This window comes from Ctenocephalides felis, unplaced genomic scaffold, assembly GCF_003426905.1.
Source record: "Ctenocephalides felis isolate EL2017-DRISC unplaced genomic scaffold, ASM342690v1 CF-g0.4_SCAFFOLD_01886, whole genome shotgun sequence".
NCBI lineage: Eukaryota > Metazoa > Arthropoda > Insecta > Siphonaptera > Pulicidae > Ctenocephalides > Ctenocephalides felis.
In genome coordinates, this window is record NW_020538040.1 from 148,930,050 (window position 1) to 148,950,087 (window position 20,038).

At 30.5% G+C, this 20,038-nt stretch overlaps 3 protein-coding genes across 6 annotated transcripts in view; 2 read left to right on the forward strand and 1 right to left on the reverse strand.

Annotated features, from left to right (window-relative positions):
- The first annotated feature begins 10,752 nt into the window (after nt 1-10,752).
- On the forward strand, nt 10,753-14,342 carry LOC113377429 (phosphoglucomutase-2). The gene is made up of 11 exons (XM_026617747.1): nt 10,753-10,783; nt 10,964-11,167; nt 11,634-11,896; nt 12,075-12,243; nt 12,319-12,395; nt 12,469-12,703; nt 12,793-12,956; nt 13,040-13,248; nt 13,391-13,701; nt 13,844-14,064; nt 14,148-14,342. The coding sequence occupies exons 2-11, from the start codon at nt 11,087-11,089 to the stop codon at nt 14,248-14,250; spliced, it is 1,833 nt and encodes a 610-aa protein (XP_026473532.1). The 5' UTR covers nt 10,753-10,783; nt 10,964-11,086; the 3' UTR covers nt 14,251-14,342.
- Nucleotides 14,343-17,032: 2,690 nt separating this feature from the next.
- On the forward strand, nt 17,033-19,201 carry LOC113378017 (phosphate carrier protein, mitochondrial-like). Its single transcript, XM_026618516.1, has 6 exons — nt 17,033-17,173; nt 17,574-17,714; nt 17,775-17,840; nt 17,905-17,999; nt 18,086-18,160; nt 18,256-19,201. Exons 2-6 carry the CDS (start codon nt 17,588-17,590, stop codon nt 18,943-18,945), a joined length of 1,053 nt encoding a protein of 350 aa, XP_026474301.1. The 5' UTR covers nt 17,033-17,173; nt 17,574-17,587; the 3' UTR covers nt 18,946-19,201.
- A 57-nt stretch (nt 19,202-19,258) lies between these two features.
- The window catches only part of LOC113378014 (ATP-binding cassette sub-family D member 2), a 191,183-nt gene continuing 190,403 nt past the window's right edge, over nt 19,259-20,038 (reverse strand). For 3 of the 4 annotated variants that reach the window (XM_026618503.1, XM_026618502.1, XM_026618505.1), the window contains one exon: nt 19,451-19,576. In XM_026618503.1, the coding sequence (XP_026474288.1) occupies nt 19,483-19,576 (94 nt within the window). In that variant the 3' untranslated portion in view covers nt 19,451-19,482. Of the gene's footprint in view, nt 19,577-20,038 lie in introns of all 4 variants that reach the window. The other variant, XM_026618504.1, reaches the window with a different exon arrangement.

Consider the following 20,038-nt stretch of genomic DNA (forward strand, 5'->3'; position numbering starts at 1 on the left):
GTCCTGTCGTCGGTCTCTCTATCAAAATATTTCATTAAATTCATTCGAATCCTTTGATAACTAGCTGTAAGTGGAATTCTATCTTAAGGCAATTAGGGCATCGTGCCTCAAGGCAAATTGCTGGAACTTCCCGTACCAAAAATTATTATTTTTTTAAAAACGATTAACATTTTTGAAAAAAAATTACTTCGAAAAAATTAGATTTTTGAGAAACTATAAATTTGACAAAAAATTACTTTTTTTTTGATAAAAAAAAAGAAAAAAAAAATTAAAATTTTTATTTTGAAAAAAAAATGTTTTCTTTATTTTGACATATGTCGGAAGATCTGAACTTTTTTTCAAAGCAATCGTACTGCTTTAACTGCATAGAGACAAAATATAAAGCGCGTAAGCGCCGCGTCCCTGTCTAACGGGTAAACATTGGTACGAAACCCATGGGAATGTAAACAAAATTTATACTTATTGTTAAAATCTCTATAAAATATCTGATAATTTGATGTGCATATGTCTAATGTTCATTTTTTGACCGCCAAATGGCATTTTTTTTTTTACTTTTTTTGTTAGATCTCCGAAACCGCTAGATCTGCCCTTATGAAAATTTGATCAAATCTTCATCTTGTCAATACAAGTAAAATGTTTTTTGAATCATTAAAATCGGACGCTCCATTCTCTTAAAAACTGAGGTACCGTTTTTGGCAATTTTTGCCCCATATCTTCAGAACGGCTAGACCTGCTTTTGCCAAAAGCTAATCAGCACGACTCCTTATCTATACAAATCGAATGTTTTTTGAATTATTCAAATCGCTTTATCCGTGTTCCCGAAATCGTCGACGAAAATTTGTATCCGAACACACACACATACACGCACACACACACACACACGCATAACACACACATACATCCATTTTTTCTAAGGTATGCCAAAATGTTCAGAAGGTTTTAAAACGTAAAGATATATGAAAATTTTCATTTTCGATTTTTTGGCGATTACTATAACTTGTCCTACGGGAAGTTAAAAAAGCCTCAAAGTGTTTTGAGAACTTTGAAAAAATTAGATTATTGAGAAATTAAGAGTTTTTGAAATTTTAATTTTTTTTATATTTCGATTTTTTTTTGGAAAATTTTGAACTTTTTTTCAAAGCAATCGTGCTGCGTAGTTTTTTTTAGAAAAGTAATATAAAAGCGCGTAAGCGATGCGTCGCAGTCTATCGGATAAAGATTAGTACGGAACCCATAGAAATGCAAATATTTATACCTATCATTAATTTTAATAAATTAATTTATAACTCTTTATAAGATATCTTATAATTTGATGTGCATATGTCTAATAATTATTTTTGAAAATGGCACTTATTTTTACTTTATCCACTCGATATCCGAAACAACTAGACCTGCCTTTAAAATTTAATCAGTTTTTTATTTTCTCAATCCAAGTCAAATGTTTTTCGAATGATTGAAATCGGACTATCCGTTCTCGAAAAAACTGAATTAACATTTTTTGCACTTTTTGCCCCGTATCTACGAAAAAACTGGACCTGTCTAGGCCAAAAACTAATCAGCGAATGTTTTTTAATCATTCAAATCGGTTGAATCATGTTCCCGAAATCGTCGGCGAAAATTTGTATTCGCACATACATACACACACACATACATCCGTGTTTTTTAAGGTATGCCAAAATGTTCAGAAACCTCTGAAACGTGAAGATATATAAAAGTATCATTCTCGATTTTTTTGCGATTACCATAACTTACTCTACGGAAAGTTAATTAAATATAGAGGGGTTAGGAGCTCTCTTTTTTAAAATCAACATATCCTGAAATTCACTAATTATTTTTCTGCAAAATAAAGATATATACTTGCTGTAACTATTCCTATACCAAATCAAGTCTACCGAAAATAATTCCACAACTGTTTTTCATTATTTCACAATTTATCAATTTCTGGGAAAAGTGAAAGAAATTTTTATTACAACTAGCCCCATAGGTGTGATTATTTTACTTTAATCAAGATAACTATTTAAACAATTTAGCCATTACATAAACTGTTACACATTGTCCAGGATTTATAAATTTGAATCGAAATAAGATATATAAATCTTAAAATTAATCCATAATAATAACGTAAACCAACGTTAAAAATGACACACTTGTACATTTCTGTATATATGCAGAACGGTTTACATGTTCAATCAAGACAAAAAATAATTTTATTATCATATAAGATTTTATTGAAAAACGCCTGCTACTTGTTACTCCTTTTACAAATAGCCCCTACCTCCCCTATAATTTGAAATGTCTATAAAAAAAAGTCAAGGTTTGGCGGTCAAAAATGATCAATAGACATATGCACATCAAATTATCTGATACTTTATAGAGATTTTAATAACAAGTACGAATTTTGTTTCCAATTCCTTGGGTTCCGTACCAAGGATTATAATGTTTTGATTTTACTTATATAGTTCAAGTTTTCTCGACATTTTTGACAATATGGATCAATCGATTTAAATGAGTTTCAAAAAATTTAAAATGTTCAAAAAAGTCGTTTTTTTTTTAAAATTATATCCCTTAAAATTTTTAAAGTGCGGTACTAAATATGGGAAGTCTCTGATGCCATGCACTAATGGTTTTTTTCTGCGATTGTAATTACATTGCTAATCAAGTGCATAAGTTTACTTATGCGTTTAATGATAAATACAACAAACAATAGTGTATATGTTATGAAAGTACTACTAGTACTACTCCAACTAATTCTATTCATTAATGAACACCCAACATCGGCTGCTCTATACTCCGTATAAATTTTAAGAGCTACTGTTTTGGAAATCTATTTGTCTTAACAATGATCAAAATCACAAAAAATCACAAAATATCATGTGGGGAAGAGAGAGGTATAGAAAGATATCACTTGTATTTATTTTTTAGCTGATTTTTTTTTTTAATTCAAACATTTTCAAAAGAAATTAAAAAATTGTACAGTTTCTTCGCGTAACTAAAAATACACGTGATGTTTGTTGGGGGAGGGTGGTAATTTTGAATATTACCATGGATTACCAAGGGGGAGGGAGGGTCCAAAAATCCTTAAAAACTTGCTCACGTGATTAATGGACGCCCCCTATGCAAGTGTTCTATAAACTTATTATTTAACTCGAGAGGGCAACTCAGCGGTCAACCATTTTCGACCAACTAGTCTCGGGTTCAAATCTATCTTGGACCACCTCGATATAAGGCAGTGTGATAACAACTTCCCCTTAAAGTTATAGATTTCAAGTATGATTTCCAATGAAAATCGTTTTTCGAGAGCATTACTGCAACATATATATGTCATCACTATTAGTTATACATATTTAATATATAGTCTGTACATGAAAGAAAAAATCTCTTTCTAGAAAAACATTAGGATGTGCAACAGAAAAACAGCCAAGAACCCGCAGTTCTGACCGCTGTTAAATTAAAAAAATAATAAAAAATTAACATTATAATAGAAGCTTTACATAATAAATACAAACTTCTTAGCTCTATGATAGATCAATCATGGATAAATTTATTTATCTCCAAAATGTTATGTTCCTTAACCTGCGTTTACAAGAATTTAAAATTAAGATGCCATAATCATGTATTCAGAAAAGCATGGCAATATTAGTATCGGATTTCAATACATGTTTTTTTTTTCAAAACGGCACAACCTTGAATTAAACAGATTCATTTCATATTGATATGAAATTAAATACACATGAGAAAGATAAGGCATGTATTACAAATAATTATATGCAAATTAGTCATTGAGACGTTAGAATCGATACATTTTCATTATTCATTGAGTTTAATTCAATCATCTATCTTAGTAAATAAACTAATTAATTTTAAATAATGTTGATAACATTGCATGATAAATATTAATTTGAATTACTTAAGTTATTGACTTACAGAGATGAATCTCAATCTTGGTAGAATAACGTAAAAATAATAGACAGAATAGTTATATACAGTTATTATAAGAATCCACATTATAATATTGATTAATATTTATTAAAATAATAATGACTATATTAATATTATAACCATAACGGCGAAAGCAATATAGAATTTAATAATTTTTACTCTAAAATTAGTGTTTATTATTATTCTTATTCTTATTCTGACTATTATTATTATTCTTTTGTAGTGTTGTAAAAATATACATAATGTAATATATAAAACTTGTAAGTTTTTTCTACGATAGAATATATTAGTCGTAATAAACCTTTTCGCTTCGAGCATCGCATATAAGCAACATCCACATGACTACCTGCGTGTACGAGTGTCGCCTATACACAATATCCAATGTGTCAACCCTTGTTTCTATATTTATCACCGTGAGTTGAATTATTGAAAATTTTAATTTGTAATTGTAATTTTCATTTCTTTAGAAGTGACAGAAACGTCTTAAAATATGTTGTCTAAAATATGTCTAGAGTGTTCAGTAGCGCTACTGGGCGGCTCGCTGTTCCGTACAGCAATGTCTCACAGTAGCGAAAAGGATAAGCAACCAAGCGTCGAATAAATATAATAAATAAATAATGCTATTTATCATTCGTACTAATTTCGGTGAATAAAATATAAAATAAAAAAACTAGTCAGGAAAACATCTTTAAAATATAAAAATTAATTAAATTCAAAATCATTGAGAAAAATTATCGTGCTTTTTGTTTTTAAATAAAAAAAATTATTTATTATTTTCAGCCAAAGTTTTGTTTGCCTATATGATATGATATGATATGATATAAATAACTTTCTGTGTTTCTTAGCTGCATTTATCTTATTTCGCAATTCTGCATAATTCCCGTGTAGACATCACTGATTGCAAACGCTAAAGATTGTCAAAGCTTGCTGTTTGTCAAATAAAACCTTTATTCATATTAAATACAGCAGTGCTTCGCATAACGTATGTATTTCTTTACGCGAGCAAATTCGTTATATGAAATCTTTTTTTTGCCAAACTTGTTTTTCCATAGCAATACATGTTAATTAAATTAATTTCTTTTGTGGTATGAAATATGCTCATCTAACATAAAGTATAAATGCAATAAAAACAATAATAATTGTTCGCAAATTTGTTTATATGTTTTATTTGAACAGCAACAAAATATATTATTATTGTTATATATATCATATATTAAGGGTTCTGTAAGCTGTTGTTATGATTTGACTTAATTATAACAAAGTCATTTTCATAGATGGCAACAGTTATCATAAAATCCATCACATGATTTTAAGATAAATTACCAAGTCTACACTACTGCTTGATATAATGGTGCTCTAGTATCAGACCTGGGATCTCTGATCAAAATCTCATAGCTTCAACCACTAATAGTCCAGTCAATATAGTAAGTTCACCTTGGAATTCGAGATACCCAGCTGTAAGTATGTAAATACTTGTATATTGACACCTAAAAGTTGTCTCAAAACTTACATATGTTGCGTACACCCTACCATAAGTAGGTTTTGAGACAACTTTTAAGTGTCAATATACAAGTACGTAGAGACTTACAGCTGGGTATCTCGAGATCCGAGATTCTTATCTAATTTAAGCTTAAATGACTGGACTATAAACTAATTAACTATCAATAATATTAATCTTGCTCCATTCCTTGCACTCTTAAAAATATCTGTCGACGGTTGTTTATTTTTCTCTCTACTTTAAAACCTACCAAAGAGATAAGATGACCAGTCCTGGTTTGGCCGAGACGATCCCGGACTTTCTTTGTGTTCCGGATTTAGATGATCTGTCCCGGAATATCTCAGATTTCCAAAACGTATGGGTATAAATTGAATATTTGCAATTACATGAAGATAAAATTACAACAACAAAGTACGATTATATGAAACAATACGTTATGAATGAGAAATTTGCCTAATGCAAATTCCGTACTTTCATTTTCAATTTTATGAAAATTACTAACGCTTGCCTTGCACAAGCACTAATTTTCACTTAAGTTAAGAAATCATGAAGTTTTACGAAATTATGAAGAAAAAATATATGATATAATATAGCTAATATATAATAGAATAATAAAGTTCTACTAAAAATCAGTTATTCTGATTAAAAACAGAATCATTAATTCAATTTAAAAAAACTGATTTTAAATTATATTTAAGATATTCAGCACAATGCACAACAGCTTATAAGACTCTTAAGTTCTGATTGCCATTCATATATATGATATGATATGATATAAATACTTTCTGTGTTTCTTAGCTGCATTTATCTTATTTCGCAATTCTGCATAATTCCCGTGTAGACATCACTGATTGCAAACGCTAAAGATTGTCAAAGCTTGCTGTTTGTCAAATAAAACCTTTATTCATATTAAATACAGCAGTGCTTCGCATAACGTATGTATTTCTTTACGCGAGCAAATTCGTTATATGAAATCTTTTTTTTGCCAAACTTGTTTTTCCATAGCAATACATGTTAATTAAATTAATTTCTTTGTGGTATGAAATATGCTCATCTAACATAAAGTATAAATGCAATAAAAACAATAATAATTGTTCGCAATTTGTTTATATGTTTTATTTGAACAGCAACAAAATATATTATTATTGTTATATATCATATATAAGGGTTCTGTAAGCTGTTGTTATGATTTGACTTAATTATAACAAAGTCATTTTCATAGATGGCAACAGTTATCATAAAATCCATCACATGATTTTAAGATAAATTACCAAGTCTACACTACTACTGACTTTGATATATGGTGCTCTAGTATCAGACCTGGGATCTCTGATCAAAATCTCATAGCTTCAACCACTAATAGTCCAGTCATATAGTAAGTTCACCTTGAGTAAGTTCACCTTGGAATTCGAGATACCCAGCTGTAAGTATGTAAATACTTGTATATTGACACCTAAAAGTTGTCTCAAAACTTACATATGTGGCGTACACCCTACCATAAGTAGGTTTTGAGACAACTTTTAAGTGTCAATATACAAGTACGTAGAGACTTACAGTGGGGTATCTCGAGATCCGAGATTCTTATCTAATTTAAGCTTAAATGACTGGACTATAAACTAATTAACTATCAATAATATTAATCTTGCTCCATTCCTTGCACTCTTAAAAATATCTGTCGACGGTTGTTTATTTTTCTTTCTACTTTAAAACCTACCAAAGAGATAAGATGACCAGTCCTGGTTTGGCCGGGACGATCCCGGACTTTCTTTGTGTCCCGGATTTAGATGATCTGTCCCGGAATATCTCAGATTTCCAAAACGTATGGGTATAAATTGAATATTTGCAATTACATGAAGATAAAATTACAACAACAAAGTACGATTATATGAAACGATACGTTATGAATGAGAAATTTGCCTAATGCAAATTCCGTACTTTCATTTCATTTTATGAAATTTACTAACGCTTGCCTTGCACAAGCACTAATTTTCACTTAAGTTAAGAAATCATGAAGTTTTACGAAATTATGAAGAAAAAATATATGATATAATATAGCTAATATATAATAGAATAATAAAGTTCTACTAAAAATCAGTTATTCTGATTAAAAACAGAATCATTAATTCAATTTAAAAAAACTGATTTTAAATTATATTTAAGATATTCAGCACAATGCACAACAGCTTATAAGACTCTTAAGTTCTGATTGCCATTCAAAAATAACATAATAATAAAAATTTTCAAGGATGTAAGGTTATGAGTTAATGGAAAAGTAAATTGTTTTATCACTACTTAAACATTTGAAAAAAAAATTAACTTAAAAAAACTTGTTGCCCATAGCTGGTGCTGTGTGTACAGCCGTACCCTGCTAGTCAAACCCTTTAGGCGCACTGATGTCGAATGATGTTTAACCAACCGCGTTGCTCTTTGGGGGTTTCATGCACACCAATGTTTCAACCTTTAATCTGTTAAATTAAAGTTTACATTTGACAATATAAAACCAACACATTTATATTAATTAACATTAAAATCTATTTTTAATATCAATTTTGTAACAAAAGATCTAAACTCAGAAAAGTGAGATTTTGATAGAATCCCTAAACTGTTCATTGCCTGTTGAAACACCATCTCATATCCATATTCATATCATGTATATATATATATATATATATATATATATAATATATATTTCAAAACTTCTGCTTCTAAGCTTCACTGTCCTGTGCTTCAGCTTTCAGTTTCCTGTATTTCCTCCCCGCGCGTAAGTTATCAATCATCTGCATTTTTCTTCTCATTCCTTTCAGTTTTTCTATTTTACCTTTGATCGACATTTCTTTTCTTTTTAGAACGGTGGTCAGTAGAGTTCCTTCTTTAACTACTCTTCTTAGGACTTCTTCATTTGTTATCTTACCTGTACACTTTATCTTTTTTTATTCGCCGCCAATACCACATTGTAAAACTCTCTACATAGTTTTGTTGGTCTTTCTTAGAGTCCCTGTTTCTGATCCGTACATATAATAAAGCTGATTTTATGAACTTGTTCTATATTTTATGTACTATTTTCTTATTGTTTACTACATCTATGTGTGTGTAAAAGTTTAGTTGGTCTTTTTTACAACAACTACATATACGCTTTTATAGAGGTTTGTTTATATAAAAACTATCGTACCTTACTAAAAAAAAACAATATATTTAATAAATCAAACAAATTACTTAAAAATTGTATTCAAGTATCATCTCTATCCATTACACTAAATTCAACTAAATAACAAAGCGGATACAATTGTTCCGTCGACGATTTCGAGAGCACGAATCAACCGATTTGAATGATTCTAAAAAAATTCGATTTCTATTGATGAGGAGACCTGCTGATTAGTTATTGGCGAAGCAAGTCCAGCCGTTTCGAAGATACGGGAAAAAAGAGTACCAAAAATGGTAATTCACTTTTTGAGAGAACACAGCGTCCGATTGTATTGACAAAATGAAGAAATGATTACATTTTTAGGAAGACAGATCTAGCGGTTCTAGAGATCAAATAAAAATGCTATTTTTGATCATTATACATATGCACAACAAATTCAAAAATGACCAATATTAATACGTACAATCTGCTAAGCGGCGCTTACGCGCTTCTATAGCTTGAAAAAAAAATTAAAATATAAAAAAAATCAAAAATGTATTTTTTTTAAGAATTTCAAAATAATCAAAAATATAATTTTTTTAAGTTCTCAAAAAATTTTAAAGCTTTTTTAAAAAGTTTAATTCTAGGTACGGGAAATTCCAGCAAATTGCCTTAAGGTATGATGCCATGCACCTACTAGTTATTATTTTATTTATAATTTTGTCAATCACTCTTGTTGCATATTTTAGTTTTTAAAATTTTTAGTTCCACGGAATAAAACTTATAAATTTTAAATTACACTTCCGAAAAAAACGGGAAGGATGGGCGAGGAGAGAAAACAAGGGTCGAGGAGAGAGGGGGAGATAGGGAGAGGGAAAGGGACAGGGGACAGGGGACAGGGGACAGGGGACAGGGCACAGGGACAGGGGACAGGGACGAGGGAGAAGGGACAGGGGACAGGGGACAGGGACGAGGGAGAAGGGACAGGGGACAGGGGACAGGGGACAGGGACGAGGGAGAAGGGACAGGGGACAGGGGACAGGGACGAGGGAGAAGGGACAGGGGACAGGGACAGGGACGAGGAGAAGGGACAGGGGACAGGGACGAGGGAGAAGGGACAGGGGACAGGGGACAGGGACGAGGGAGAAGGGACAGGGGACAGGGGACAGGGACGAGGGAGAAGGGACAGGGGACAGGGGACAGGGAGGGAGAAGGGACAGGGGACAGGGGACAGGGACGAGGGAGAGGGGGAGGGGACAGGGGACAGGGGACAGGGGACAAGACGAGGGAGAAGGGACAGGGGACAGGGACGAGGGAGAAGGGACAGGGGACAGGGACGAGGGAGAAGGGACAGGGACAGGACGAGGGAGAAGGGAGGGGACAGGGGACAGGGGACAGGGACAGGAGAAAGGGACAGGAGACAGGGGCAGGGGACAGGGGACAGGGGACAGGGGGGACAGGAGTACAGGAGACAGGAACAGGGGGGACAGGGGACAGGGGGACAGGGACAGGGGACAGGGACAGGGGACAGGGACAGGGGACAGGGGGGACAGGGACAGGGGACAGGGACAGGGGACCGGGACGGGGGACAGGGGACAGGGGACAGGGGACAGGGGACAGGGGACAGGACAGGGGACAGGGGACAGGGGACAGGGGCAGGGGATAATTTATAATATACTATTTACTATTTATAATTTTACTATTTACTATTTATAATTTATAATTTACTATTTACTATTTATAATTTACTATTTACTATTTATAATTTATAATTTACTATTTACTATTTATAATTTACTATTTACTATTTATAATTTACTATTTATAATTTACTATTTACTATTTACTATTTACTATTTACTATTTACTATTTACTATTTACTATTTATCATTAACTTCACCATTTACCATTTACATTTATAAACTTGTATTTATTTTTATGTTTATATATTTATATTTATATTCATATTTATATTTATATTCATATTTATATTTATAATCATATTTATATTTATATTCATATTTATATTTTTCAAAATATTTTGATATTAGACAAGAAACCGTATCACCGCGTGCTCTGCAGCTTAAAACATCTCGCAATGTACAAATTAACCTCAAAATCGTGGGCTGTCAAAATTTTATGTTCTGAATTTACTATAAATTATCTAGGTAGAATATACGACAATTAAAATAGTATTATTTAAAAAATTCTTGAGTTTGTATTGGTAATTATTGGATAAAAAATTTGTTAATTTAAACTATTTTTTTAGATTGACAAATAATTTATTGCAGTCTTGAAAATTATATTGTTTATAATTATTACACGACTTATGTATTGAAAATGTTGAGAAGCACTCAATTTTTTTTATCTCCGGTCTTATCTATCTAATGTTGTTTGTTTGTAGTGACATAAGCTGATATCAATAGTTAAAACTTTGAAGTCAACCAGACCAGACAACACAATTACACATAAATATAAATAAATCATATTTATAAGTAACATTATTGTTACTTCATTTATTTAAATTATGGAGAAACAATATTTAAAAATCACCACAAAAAATGAAGACATTGATCGAATTTTAAATGAGTGGCTTGAATGGGATAGGGTGAGCATTAATTTATATCAATTATTTTATTTACAAGTACAATAATATATATATATATATATATATATATTCTTTATTTTATTTACAACTGTTCAGTTAAGGACATTTGGTAAATTTGAGGAATTTACAATTGTCAGCCTTAAAGGGACATTGTATACTAAACAGACATGTTGGAAAAACAGCTCAATAGTTGTTTCCCCATTCGTTATAATATTAACAATATTTCATTGATAATGATATAATCTTAACTATTTACTTATAAATAATTTCTTATAAATAATAGCTAACTAAGTTATTTCAATCTTTATCAGGAAAATTGATGACTTAAATCCAGTGGCGCTTTTCTTTTCAACAATTATAAATTCAAAATAAAATGTATGAAAAAAACTTTTTATTTGTATCACATATGTTCCTCCATTTTATTACATTTTATTTCTCTTTAATTAAAAAACTTTTCTTTACCCAGGGTGAACAGGGTCTTAAAAAAATTGAAACTTTAGCCCAAAACCACCAATATGATGAACTCAAAAAATTATTTTCATCACCTCGTTTAACATTTGGAACAGCCGGATTACGTGGTCCAATGCAACCAGGCCCTGGTGGTATGAATGAATTAATAATTCTACAGACAGCTCAAGGTCTTTTACGATACTCAGAAGAATCATTGGGTGATCAATTATTTAAGCGTGGTGTAGTTATTGGATATGATGGAAGATATAATAGCAAAAGGTATATTTTTATTATAATTATTTATCATATTTTAATCAATTTTTTAATTCTATCGTATTCAATGCCAAAGCATAGGCTTATAAAAACTGTTTGCAAAGCATATTGACTTAACTTCCTTAATTTTTAACAGTTTATATTAATTTTTTAGAATCTAACTCTATTTTTAATATATTGACAGATTTGCTGAAATAACCGCAAGAATTTTTCAGAATGCTGAAGTGCCAGTGGGCTTATTTACAGACTATGTGCCTACACCTTTAATTCCATATACAGTGATGTCAGAAAAATATGCAATAGGAATTATGGTGACCGCTTCTCATAATCCTAAAGATGATAATGGTTATAAGGTAGAACAAGATTGAATCTATTTCTATTTAAATATGTAACACAAAATATAACATATAAAATTAAGTATATTTTAGGTGTACTGGGAAAATAGCTGCCAAATAACACCACCGCATGACAAAAATATACAAAAGCATATTCTAGAGAATCTTAAGTAAGTTTTTCTTCACATATATTTGGAAATAGCAATTGGCTATTATGTTATGTATAGTTACAAATACTTTTAGACCTTGGCCCAAATCTTGGGACATAACAGTACTTCCCAAGAGTGTTCATAAAGATCCCTCAGTTTTGTTTGATAATTACTGCAAAAGTCTGAGTAAATTAATACCAGATAATTTGATGAGTTTAAATTCAAAATCATCACTTGAATTTGTTTATTCGCCTATGCATGGTGTGGGATATAAATACATTCAGAAAGCTTTTGAGCAAGCAAATCTCAGACCAGTGATAGCAGTTGAGGTAATATATCATAAATTACTATAAAGGATTTAAAGAATTATTTCTTTAGAAAATTATAAATATTTACTAATGATGTCCTTTTATGGCAGGAACAAGCGCATCCTGATCCAGATTTTCCAACAGTTAAATTTCCCAATCCCGAAGAAAATAAAGCTTTGGATTTGGCAATAGAGTTAGCAAATAAGAAGGGAAAGACTATAGTTTTAGCTAATGATCCAGATGCTGATCGTCTTGCATGTGCTGAAAAATTAGGGTAAATGTTACAGTCTATAACTGATTCATGTGATATTTACTTTTTGTTGATATTAAATCACTAATAACATATATCATTTTTAGCAATGGAGAATGGCATATTTTCACCGGTAATGAATTAGGTGCCCTTCTAGGATGGTGGTCACTTGAAGTGCATAAACTTCTAAACCCTAATTTAAATTTAGATAGCGTGTATATGTTATCAAGTGCTGTAAGCTCTAAAATTTTGAAAACTATGGCTGAACATCATGGCTTTCATTTTATTGAAACCCTTACTGGATTTAAATGGATGGGTAATAATTTCATACATATTTTTACTGCAGAGTTTATAATTTAATAATACAAACTCTTATAAAATTTATTATTAACAATAAGATTTATCTAGCTTTTGCATTTTTTTTAATTCTAGTTTTTTTTTCTAATATTTGTTAACAGGAAATGAAGCTATTAAACTGATTGCGAATAAAAAACATGTTCTCTTTGCATTTGAAGAAGCTATTGGTTTCATGTGGGGCACTTTAGTTTTAGACAAAGATGGTATCAGTGCAGCTACTATGCTTGCTACATTAGCATGCTTTTTGTATGATGAAAAAAAATTAACACTCCATGAACAAATAAACCGAATTTACAATCAGTATGGTTATCATATGACAATAAATTCTTACTATATATGCCATGAACAGGACACAATCAACTCTATTTTTGCACGCTTGCGTAATTTTCCTGGTTCCAAACGGTCTGATAAGGTATTAACATAGATGGTAGATAATACAAATTCTATTATATTTTTATATTTTATTTGTAAAACTATGTTTTTCAAATGTGCTTCTAAACTAAAACCTTAATCATATTGAACTAAGCATATTTGAAATAAATTCTTCATTTCAGTACCCACATGAAATTTTAAATGGAAAGTATGAAATCAGTCGCATTCAAGATTTAACAACATGCTATGATAGTTTATTAAAACAACCAAATTTACCATGTAGCAAGTCTTCGCAAATCATCACATTTTTTTTCAACAATGGATTTTCAGTGACACTTAGAACAAGTGGAACAGAACCAAAGTTAAAATATTATAGTGAAATGTGTGCAAAACCAGAGATGAAGTAAGTATATTGTTATATCATCATTCATCTTTCTATCTTTAATATTTAGATTTTGATTCTAAGTAGTTCATATTATGTTTAAGGGATCTAGTCACACTGAAGCAAACTGTTAAAGAAATGATAGAAGCTGTTTGTCAAGAATTTCTTCAACCTGAGGAGAATAGATTAATATCAAGAGAAAAATAGATCTTAATTAAATAGACTTTAAATAATTAGCACAATTTATTTTTAGCTGAAGAGATTTCAGTTTTCACTTAGCTGGAATAAAACAACTATTGTACTCCAAATATGGAATATATGAATGTATGTTTCATCTTCGTTAATAGCATGTATTACAAATGATTATTAATAATGAATTATTTTGTTTTGCAAAGTTCATCTTTCATTAATGCAAACTTTTAAAATAATATTATTCTTTAGTTCCACAAAAAAATGACCAGTTTTTAATGTTCACAATTAAAAATTATTCATTACACCCATGTGATTAAATGGTGATATTTTTAACTATTTATGGGATAAATGCAATGTATATTTATATTGTTTGTAGATGTTTTTTTGAAAATAATTAAATTTTGTGTATTTTATACAAATAAAAATATGCATTCATTTACAAATTAGTATAATCAATTTTATCTATGTACGGCTAAATCACATAATTTTAACCAGATATGCATAAAATTAATTATAAATTTCATATTTTATGTAGTCAAACATAATTTTAAATGTTTTTAAAAATGTGTACTTCTGTCTTGAATGAAATTAAAATGTATTTTGATCGCGATTACAAATCGCAGTTTCAATGTAATTCATTTAATTATACCAATATTGCTACATAGTGTCAATCTTGTATGGATCAAAGTGTCTTATTTAAAATATGCCAGAATTATAGATGCAGAATACTGACAAGGCTTATAATTTTAAAGTGCCTCCATAAATTTTGATCTGTTGTACAGTTGGGAATATAATTGATATTTCTGATTAGATAACTCCTGGTCATGGAGTCAATAAAGTAAATATTAAATGTACTTTAGATAGAGCCAGATTAGATTTAAGTAATAAGTATGTAATAATATAATTACTTACATGTTTCAAAATATTCAAAGTAGAAGTACTGAAAAACATTTTGTACATCAATATTTTAGTTTCAATATTTGGAAAGTGCTTAACACGTTGCTGCAAATGACGGCTATAGCCATATGATCTTTAGCGATTTCGTCTGGCAAAAATAAACAATTAAAAAAATGTGTGTTTCTAAAGCACGATCATCAAATTAAAAGTGTGCGTCAACGTGTTAAGGTGATCAACACATAAGGCACTATGATTTCATAGCTTAACAGAGTAGATGTATTACAAGTTACAAACTTTTTCCTACAACCTTGCCCCTGAACTAAATATAACAATACAATTGAAGTATAACTTCTTTAGGCGCTAGGGAGTAAATCTGTGAAAATGCAACGAAAAAGCGTTATGGCTTAATTTTAAGTTATTTTTAATTATGGAGTTATTTTTAAGTCGAGTGTCAATGATTCGTCATTCGCTCTCGATGAGATCATTTCTATACGGGTCGATTGTGATTGGTTGTCGTGTCGCCTCAGAGGGTTCTTTGATTGTATAATAACATAAATAATAAAACAAATAAAAAACCTGTGCCGTGTAAGAAATGCAAGTTTATTGAAGTAATTTGTATTATTCGTGGTCACTATATATTTTTGAAAATGGAAAATATTTTTATATCCAAGACAGATACTAAAGCTGCTCAAAAAATGAGACTGAATCGCCAGGAAAATAGTAAAAAAAAACAAGGAGTCAATAAATGTACATTAATTTTAATTACATGAAGTTCTTCAAACATAATTACATGATAAGTGAAATTGTGAAAACAATATTTCTTTAGGCATTGTTTAATATAATAATTATCTGGATTTTTATAGAGATTAAAGAATACTAAAGTAACACAGCTTTAGTCTAACATGCGGAAAATATATCTTTTGGCAGAATTATGTCTAAGACTCTTTTGGAAATTTAGAAAAAGCTTACATGCTTTTCTTTTAAAATGGTTATAAAGTCTAATTTTAATTTATTCTAATAGTAATTAATTGTAATTAAAAATAATTCTGTATATAATGTGATTAATAATTTGACGAGATCTGATCTTTTGTAAGAGTCAATTGAAGTAATTGAACTTCTATATGTAAACTTCAATTTGTTTAGGAATGCACAAAAATTGTTTGAAAAACAATTTACAAATGATAGCTTTGGCTATGCATGTTTTGTGTGTGATCGACTTTAATTTCAAAGTGACTTAATATTAAAAGAATTTCAAAAACAAATTCTTAATAATAGTTTTCTGAATATTGATTCAAATAATCAGGTTGGATGTCAGATTTGTCGAAAGGCAGTGCCAACTGTGTTACTGGATAATCAAACATTAATTATAGTTTTCCTTTACATTTCTCCCACTAAAACCCAATAAAAAAAGGTATCAAATATCATGAAATTTCTCCATCAGCAGTTCATTCATTTCTTTAATAAAGGTGCAAAACTTTTAAACACTAATCTTAACGAGATAACATTAATTCTTGCTGGAGATTTCAACGTCAATTTTCGTTCAGAAGAATCTCGGCCATTAATTGATTTTTTAAATAAAAATTTAATTTAACAATGAATAATTCTCCATTTGAATCAACAACAAGATATGGCACGACTATTGATGCAGTTTTCTCCAGAAATTTACACAGTTTACAAAGCAAAATTTATGTCTCTCATTTTAGTTATCACAAACCTATTATATCTAATATGAATCAATAATCAATTCTTTAAATTACTAATAAATATGAGATTAAGCAACTATAATTATTATATGAAGAGTTAACTGTCAAACGGCGAGCATCAAGCATTTTTAATTTTCTCATTGTTGGTCACCTGTCATGAGCACAGTTTGCATAAGCAAAATTCCCTAAGCCCTTAATTGTGCATGTTGGCAAACGTGGTCTAAGGATAGTTGCAGTTCTTCCGTCATTTTGTGGCTGCTTTAGCCTTGTGACAGCACTTTGCTGATTCGTGCATTAAGTAAAGGCGGCTTAAAAGCAGTCGTCTGTGAATATACAAAGTAAGTAGTGTTTAACATATTATTTATTCGATTACTTGTGAGTAGTTAATTCGTAGTTTATTAATTTTATCGATCGACATGTTACAATCGATTTATTAACCTTTCAAGTGGATGTTGCATAATATCTGCAAAATTAATGTAGCAATTAAATTTTTCCATTAGTATTTAATTTGTGGTAGCGTATTTCACTAAGTCTGATAAATATATCATCGAATTGAATGTTATGTAATAAGTGCTGATGCGGTGTTTTAGATGGCATTGAAGTTTCAAGTATAACATTATGCAAAAAATGAATTCTACTTTGGGTCATTGTCATTTATAAATATATCAAACGCCTTGAGCAATTGGCGCTTAGTTGTTAATTTAAGCTTCAACAAGCTAATACATACTTTTTTATTAGTTCTTTAGGCAACCATGTTCAACAGTTTGTTAGAGGTGGCACGGAATTCGCCTTTCCGTAGCCCTATTGCACCTGTACAATGTGAAGCTGAATCTAAATCATTGGCAACAATGGCAGCCTCCACCTCAGATGCAACAGGAGGTATTATACAATGTTTACAAATTCTCAAATAGAATACATTCTAATAATAATTATATTTAGATTCCTGTGCCTTTGGATCTGGTCATTACTTTGCTCTTTGCGGATTTGGAGGAATTATTTCTTGCGGTATGATTGAATTTTTCATAAATGACCCATAATAAATGCACGATACTAATTTTGTTTATTTTAGGTGTAACACACACCATGGTCGTTCCACTTGATTTAGTGAAATGCCGTATTCAAGTAGATCCTGCAAAATACAAATCAGTATTCAATGGATTCAAAGTAATTTTACTTTACATTTATTTTTACTTACAACTCGATTAATTATTAATTATTAATTGATAATTCAATATAATTTAAATTCATAGGTAACTCTAGCGGAAGATGGTGCTAGAGGTCTTGCTAAAGGTTGGGCTCCAACCTTTGTTGGATACTCCATGCAGGTGTGTTATTTCAACATGGCTAGCATATACTATTGATATATTTATTTTTTTATTCAATGTTTTTAAATTGAAAACATAAATGTATTTTTGCACAGGGTCTTTGCAAATTCGGTCTTTATGAAGTATTCAAAGTATTGTACTCTGACATATTGGGAGAAGAAAAATCGTACTTATGGAGGACATCGCTTTACTTGTCGGCTTCTGCTAGTGCAGAATTCTTTGCTGACATTGCTTTAGCTCCCATGGAAGCTGCTAAAGTTCGTATCCAGACTATGCCTGGATTTGCTAACACCATGCGTGAAGCAGTTCCCAAAATCTATAAGGATGAAGGACTTAATGGATTCTATAAGGGCTTAGTACCATTGTGGATGAGGCAAATCCCATATACCATGATGAAGTTTGCTTGTTTCGAAAGAACAGTTGAATTGTTATACACTCATGTGGTTCCCAAACCCAGAGCAGAATGCACTAAAGGTGAACAATTGGTTGTCACCTTTGCTGCTGGTTACATTGCCGGTGTATTCTGTGCAGTAGTTTCTCATCCTGCAGACACAGTTGTTTCCAAGCTAAATCAAGACAAAGGAGCAACAGCCATTGACGCTGCCAAAAAACTTGGCTTTGCTGGTTTATGGAAGGGATTAGGACCTAGGATCATCATGATTGGTACATTAACCGCTGCCCAATGGTTTATTTATGATGCCGTCAAAGTCTGGTTGCGTATGCCACGACCACCACCACCAGAGATGCCAGAATCTCTCAAGAAGAAATTAGCTGCCCAACAGTAAAAATAGATCTGTGATGATCCTCTCAATAATGCATGTATCAGCAATATTACAATTGAAATTGCAACTAACATCTAAAATAGCAGTATCAGTGATGGACTATTCAATTTAGTAACAATGCTGTCTAACTGGATCACGTTTTTCATTCCAAATTTTAATTTTAAATGAAATAGGCAATTATAATAGTATTACAATTTCTTTTAACAAATTTGTGAAAAACGTTTCTGGTTGATGTGTAAATAAAACATAAAAATGGATATTCTCATTTATTTTATTTATAAACTTAATATAAAGTCACAATTTTTCATTAGAACATGCAATACAGATCCACTGCCTTGCTAAAAATTTACATTTAATGTGAACTATGAACAAAAGTTGCTGAGAATAAAAAATTTTCATGTTTATTATATTTAAATCTCTTCACATTGCAATGCTCCAAGATAGTGTCTGTGAGCACATTCTTCATGTTCTTATTTGATATGCACTTAAAAATTTATGTTAAAGTGATGTTTCCTTTATAGATGGTAACTGCAATTTAAACTAACTATAGCTTTTCTGTTTTGAATTTTCGTTTAACTCCTGGAATGTCCAGTCCCCTTGTCCATCAAATTCCAGTATATGTGTATGGAATTTCCTGAAATAGTTTACAAAAAATTAGTGTTAAAATTGTGATAACAGGAAACATGATATGTATGTAAGTACAAATATTTTTAGTTTTTCTTTATATATTAAACTCCTCGAAAATGTTTATATTTCGTTCTAGCTTGTGAAATTATCACTTATATATAGCTTTAGTTACTTGATTTTTAAATGCATGATAGCTTAAATAATTTAAAAAAAACTATTGCTATGTACTTATTGTTAAAAGCAGCAGTAAATTAACGTTAAATAATTTTTACATGTTGAATTTTTGATAAATGCTTTGATAAAATTAGAGTTAAATTTTATTAATATTGATAGAAAAAAAATCTAGATATTATTTATTGTAATAAGACACATATTAGCATTAGCAGTTATTTTATGCTCAGTCTTTGCTTTTCTGATAAGATTTCTGTGCTTACTAACTTCTCGAAGAAGAAGATTATGCTATACAATA